This window comes from Mus caroli, chromosome 6 (genome assembly GCF_900094665.2).
Source record: "Mus caroli chromosome 6, CAROLI_EIJ_v1.1, whole genome shotgun sequence".
NCBI classification, from domain to species: Eukaryota; Metazoa; Chordata; class Mammalia; order Rodentia; family Muridae; genus Mus; species Mus caroli.
Genome location: NC_034575.1, coordinates 29,621,032 through 29,627,345, shown reverse-complemented (window position 1 = coordinate 29,627,345; position 6,314 = coordinate 29,621,032). Strand labels below are relative to the sequence as shown.

Genomic DNA, 6,314 nt, shown 5'->3' with positions numbered 1-6,314 from the left:
AGAGAGAGAGAGAGAGAGAGAGAGAGAGAGAGAGAGAGAGAAAACGAGAGAACGAACCAGTATGTTAAGGAATGATGGATATAATTATTTCATGTTATTCTGACACTAAGCCAGACTGTAGTAGGTTGAGATGTACACACAAGATGATGTGAGGGTGTTGTTTATTGATCAGATTTTGAGGAAGATAAGAAGTAGTCACTAAAACTATGCCACTGAGGAAATTGCTGAGCACAGGATCAGAGTGATCCTGGAAAATTAACTTCAATTAATTTTCCTAATTTTCTGAGGAACTGCCAGATTGATTTCCAGAGAGGTTGTTCCAGTTTGCAATCCCGCCAGCAATGAGGAGTCTGGCCGTTCCTCAGAAAATTGGAAATAGATCAACCTGAAGACTCAGCTATACCACTCCTGGGCATATACCGATAAGATGCTCCACCATATCACAAGGACATGTGCTCCACTATGTTCATAGCAGCCTTATTTGTAATAGCCAGAAACTAGAAACAACCCAGATGTCACTCAAACAATTAATGGATACAGAAAATGTGGTTCATTTACACAATGGATTACTACTCAGCTATTAAAAACAAGGATATCATAAATTTTATAGGCAAATGGATGGAACTAGAAAATACAATCCTGAGTGAGGTAACCCAGACCCCAAAGGACATACATGGTATCCTGAGTGAGGTAACCCAGACCAAAAGGACATACATGGTATATACTTACTGATAAGTGAATATTAGCCAAAAAGTTCAGAATATCCATGATACAATTCACAGACTATGTGAAGCTTAACAAGAAGGAAGGCCCAAGTATGGATACTCCAATCCCATTTAGAAGAGGGAACAAAATAATCATGGGAGGCAGAAAGAGGAAGGGAATTAGATGGTAGAGGAAAAGGGGAGGGAAAAGCGGGGCAGAATCATGTATGGGAGGAGACAGGAGAGAAGCCCAGAGGCCAGCAGAATGAATAGAAATATGCAGCAGTATGGGGTAGGGGGTGGGAGGCAGAGGAAACCTCTAAAAAGTCCCAGACACCAGGGATATGAGAGTCTCCCAGGACCCAATGGGGATGACCTTAGCCAAAATGCCCAACATTGAGGAGATGGACCCTAAAGACTTCATGTCCAGCAGATAGACATGGCTCCCATTTGAGGCATGAGGCCACACACCCATCTTCAAATTTCTTGACCCAGAATTGTTCTTGTCTAAAGGAAATGCAGGGACAAAAAAGGAACAGAGCCTGAAGGGAAGGCCACCCAGAGACTGGCCCAACTTGGGATCCATTCTATTCACAGGCACCAAACCTGACACTGTTACTGATATGGTGCTGTGCTGGCAGACAGGAGCCAAGCATGGCTGTCCTCTAGGAGGCTCTATCAGCAGCTGACTGAGACTGATGCAGATACTTACAGGCAACCATTGGACTGAGTCCAGGAATGCCTATGGAAGAGTTAGGTAAAGGACTGAAGGAGCTGAAGGGGATTGCAACCCCATAGGAAGAACAACAGTATCAACTAATCTGAACCCCTCAGAGTTCCCAGAGACTAAGCCACCAACCAAAGAGTATAGGAGGGCTGGTCCATAGCACATGTGGACTGGTCTATAGCCCCTCGATACATATGTAGCAGAGGACTGCCTTGTCTGGCCTCAGGAGGAAAGGATGCACTTAATCCTGTAGAAATGTAAGGCCCCAGGGAAGGGTGATGCCAGCAGGATGGGGTAGGGGTGGGTGGGTGGGTGGGGGAGTACTCTCTCAGAAGCAAATGGAGGGGGGAATGGGGTGAAGAACTCATAGAGAGGAGCCAGGAAGGGGGTTACATTTAGAATATAAATAAAATAATAAAAAACATTCATTTTTTCTGAAACAAGAAGGATGATTGATATGAAGTACTTTTATTTAATGCAAGAGTTGTAGAAGTTGAGGACATTTTGCCAGATCACCTCTTGGATGTGTGTGCACATTCATGTGGCTGTGAAATGTGAATTAAAGTCATCTATTAAGAGTGAAGTACTCTTTAATCTAGGTCGTGGACAGAGAAGGCCAGCTAAATCCATCTAGGATTAGAGTTGTTAGCCTCAGCTGAGTTAGAGAAACAAAAAGTTCTAACGGTATTAACTGCTAACAATTTGGTTGGTGTTCAGGCAATGAAACTAAAAGGAATGGAATGTGCTAGGGATTTATATGTGGTTACAAGAGCTGGTGTGCACATTATACCCCCAAGTTTGGAACTGGGTCAGCCATGGTTCCCTGTCTCCTCAGCTCTGCTAGTTTACTTTCCCAGATTCTGACTTCCAGTCTCATATAATGTGACTACAGGCATCTGATTACTTCCTGTATAGCCTCCCACTGAGAAGATGAAGGAGAAACTTGTCTACCAAAAGAAAACAGTAGTGAATATGGGTTCCCATGAGATACAACTCCATTGCATTTCTGTTACTTATAGTGTAGATAGACCAAATGGAACTTCCACTAAGAGCAAATGGAGTTTAAAAAGCAACATGATTATTAATAAAAAAAAAAGGAACTTCAGGAACAGTCTACAAATGTACTCGAACTCATGGGCATGAGGGCTTAGGGCAAGGATAAGCTATTGGCATTTGTGGGCACATTCTTGTGGCCTTCCTTTTTAAAAAACTTCAGTATTCTCCAATGGAGAGAAAACAGAAAAAGAAACTCTTTCTTCAACCCACTGTTCAATCCATTGTTTTCTTTTTGCTGCTTAGGTCTCACCAATATTTAAGATATATCAATGTCATTGGAAGTAGTTACAGAGTGCAAGTAGAACATCTGTGGATGTGGAACATATTCCAAGAAGGAAATGACGTCTGGGTGCCATGAGTTATCTCCAGAGCTGGTGGCTTGGAAAAGCAGAAGAGCGGGGAGTTCAGGAATACAGTATTTACACTGGTCAGGCCCCAAAAAGAAGACTGAGACATAAAACAGTTGCCAGGATTTGTCCTGAATTTACGTCTCCACTCTGCGTTGGTAAGCAGAGTTCATTTTTGTACTATCTCTCATCAGTAAATAAAAACACTTCCAGAACTAAAGTCTGACTGAGCTGTTCTTTAACTTATGACACAATCCACATATTTTCTTCTTGGTAAGTTCAATAATGGGAAGGGACAAACTTTCTTCTTGTAAGAAATAGAGCAATAATGAAGACATGGTTTTTCAAAGGGAATGCAGAACAAAAAAGAAGAGATTAGCTCCTGCTGAAACTGACATGTTTTGGAGAAAGGGGAAATTGCAGAACTTTTAATGTCACCAAGATTCTATAGGACATTTGTTTATAAAATAAAAAGTAGTTAAGGAAAGACGAGGATCTTAGCTCAGGAAAACTAGAGAAAACAATCCTTTTAGTTCCTAAATGAGATTAAATTATTATCATGTACAGTGTGTATGGAGAAGGGCATGCACACATGAGAACAGAGGAAACTTTGTGGGTCAGTCTTCTTCTATTTTTAGGTAAGTTCTAGAGGCTGAACTCAGACTGTCAGGCTTTGCAGTGGGCCTCCAGCTTTCCTCTCCTCTCCTTAGACACAATTCAGTTGCATTGGTGCCTCTAGCATTCTACTGAAATTTCTCTTTTCAAGATCCTCTGAGCTTCCCCTGTCATAAAATTCAGGTCAGTCCATTTCAGTTGAGCCACAGAAGTCTCAGACTCAGCTGATCATTCTCTCCTACTTGACACATCCTTGCTTGTCTTTTGGAATTGTATATTCTCTGGGTTTCCCTCCTACCCACAGGGCTCAAGGTCTGCTGTGGTTCTTTTCCTGACCCATCACTGTGGGGATTCTTGGAGATTTGGCCCTTTGTCATTTCTGTCTCTATTGCACACTCACTTCCTTATAAATGCTTTCCTTCCAGAGCTATACTGTAAACCATGATCTATATTTTCAAAACTTCCAAATGTATTCTAAGTCCAGTTCCTTTTTTCTGAACTCCATACTAGTAATCAGCAACCTATTCAGTAGCTCAACTTCAACATCTAAAAGACACTTCCAATATAGTGTGTGGGGGCAGCATTGCAGCTCCATCCTCAGTCTTGCCTGTCTCAACAGATGCTTTTCTTCAGCTATTTGCCCCGGCCTTAGACCACGACATTCCAACAGTTTTCAAGACTTGTGAAATCATCACCACAATCAGGATACAGAAAAGAACACTCCAATGGATTCCTAGGATACATCCAGGTTCCGACACAGCTCTAGGGAACAACTGTATTTGTTCTTTTTCCTCTCCAGTTAACCTTGCTTTTATATATGTGCAGTCATATAGCATTTTCTATTTTATGCCTGGCTTTTCATTTGGCACAATTTTTAGATCTATTCAAGTAAAAGAATTAAGGTGAACTTGGCTTTAGCTTTACTTTCTACAACTTAGATCAATTGGTTACTGTGATGAATCAGAATTAGACCCTTACAGAATTTAGCCTTCTGCAAGGGGCCATTCAGGATAGACCATCTCAAGGCAACAACTATGGCCTACAGTGGTGTGCAATCGGTTTTGGGCCACATTAGAGACACAAAATAAAAGGTTGCTTACAACTAAAAAAGTCCCATGTTTGAGAAGTAGAAACGACCAGAATATGGTCAAAGTATTAAGGAAAAGTTCCTTGGTTGTAGAGTAGTGCTAAGAGAGCTATCTCAGATAATGCCATTACATTTTTTCAAGACTATATTACACCAAGGGATTTTTAAATGTGTCTCAGTCATTCAGAGATAAAATAAGGTAAGTACTTTTCAGCAGTAGGGGGGCAATGGTTATTAATCCCCTATTCACTAATATAGTTCCCATAACTCAGATCGGATGACATTAATTATGATGATATAATGTAAAGGATCTTTCTACTTATTAAAATGTTAAGCAATTATAATTTAAAAAAACCTGTTGGTATTCTTGTCTTCTCAATCCAATTTGAAGGTCTTTTGTTCATAGGACATTTCACCATTTTGAAACAACTTTCATATATATTGATTCCTCTGGACTGAACTTCCTGGATTGGATTCTTATAAGTTTCTAAAATATATGTCCTATGGTCTTTGTTAAGACTCTTAATCATACGCTGGGAGCTGAAAGAAATTGAGTATTGTCATCTCAGTGTCACATATTTACATAAGAGTATTGCAGTTCTGTTTTCTACTTGCATATTATGCCTTAGTATGTAATCGTTAACCTCTCATCAGCTGTGATATAGTCAGAATAGCTAGGACTAGTCCCATTTTTCAAAAGATGATCATAAAGGTTAAGCAATTTTCTAATGATTACACAGCATCAAGTATTGTAATACTTCTAATTCCTATCTTCTAATCCCAGTGTTTTTCCTATTATCTTTTACATTTTTGTTGTTATTAAAGTGTCTGTATCTGTGTCTGCATGAGTTTATGTGCACACATGCCAGCTGAGCAGGCCCTCTGAAGGAACAGAGTGCTTTAACCACTGAGGCCTCGTGTTAGCCCCATCCTTCCTTATCTTGCCATTTATCATTTGATTACTTTCCATAGGATAGCTTATCTTACAGTGACCAACTCTAGGTCCAAGTATAGCTATTTCCAACAATGCCTGTCATATTATCAGTTATGTAACCAATTCCCTAGGCTTCTGGAGTAAGAGAATACACATCTAACAGATCCTTTTTTGTAGTTGTTGAACAGAAACCAGGTTCCTAGGAAAGAAGGCAAGGAAGGAAGAAAAGGCACTCCAGCACTTCCTGCAGTGAAATTACATAGTTTTGCAAATTCAGTGAGTTCTCAGATGCTTATCTGTGATTACTTAAGCCACTGTCCAGACAGTAGTTGATATCATTATTCCTATGAATAGGAAAATTGGTCAAAGGAAATAGAGATACAGTAGTTGCCAGTTCAGAGAAAGATTCCAAGCTGGTCTATGTAATCCCTGGCATCCCTGTTTGACCAATAGGCCATAAATACGGGCAAGACTGTAGTAAACTATGTGGTTGCTCTGCATTCATCCTACAGTGCTAATGAACGTGTGAGAAATCAGATAATTCAATGATAAACACAGAAATAAAAGGCTTTAGTTAAGATTTTAAAGCATCATCCATCAAGGACAAAAATTCAGGTGACAGCAGATGCTGGCGAGGAGAAAGAGGAACACTACTCCATTGTTGGTGGGGTTGCAAGCTTGTACAACCACTCTGGAAATCAGTCTGGCGGTTCCTCAGAAAATTGGACATAATACTACCGGAGGATCCTGCAATACCTCTCCTGGGCATATATCCAGAAGATGTTCCAACTGGTAAGAAGGACACATGCTCCACTATGTTCCTAGCAGCCTTATTTATAGTAGC

The 6,314-nt window shown here is 40.4% G+C and overlaps 1 protein-coding gene and 1 long non-coding RNA gene across 8 annotated transcripts in view; one reads left to right on the top strand and one right to left on the bottom strand.

Moving 5' to 3' along the window:
• Positions 1–3,072, top strand: part of LOC110295982 — a 23,219-nt gene extending 20,147 nt beyond the window's left edge. The window contains exon 3 of the long non-coding RNA XR_002378145.2: positions 2,731–3,072. This is a non-coding gene — a long non-coding RNA (uncharacterized LOC110295982). The remainder of the gene's footprint in view (positions 1–2,730) is intronic.
• Agbl3 (ATP/GTP binding protein like 3) overlaps positions 1–6,314 on the bottom strand; it is an 83,237-nt gene that overhangs the window by 19,308 nt on the left and 57,615 nt on the right. For 4 of the 7 annotated variants that reach the window (XM_021164428.2, XM_021164429.2, XM_021164430.2 and 1 more), the window contains exon 17: positions 4,892–5,076. The exons of the other annotated variants lie outside the window; for them this stretch is intronic. In XM_021164428.2, the coding sequence (XP_021020087.1) occupies positions 4,892–5,076 (185 nt within the window). The remainder of the gene's footprint in view (positions 1–4,891; positions 5,077–6,314) is intronic. 7 annotated transcript variants of the gene reach the window in all.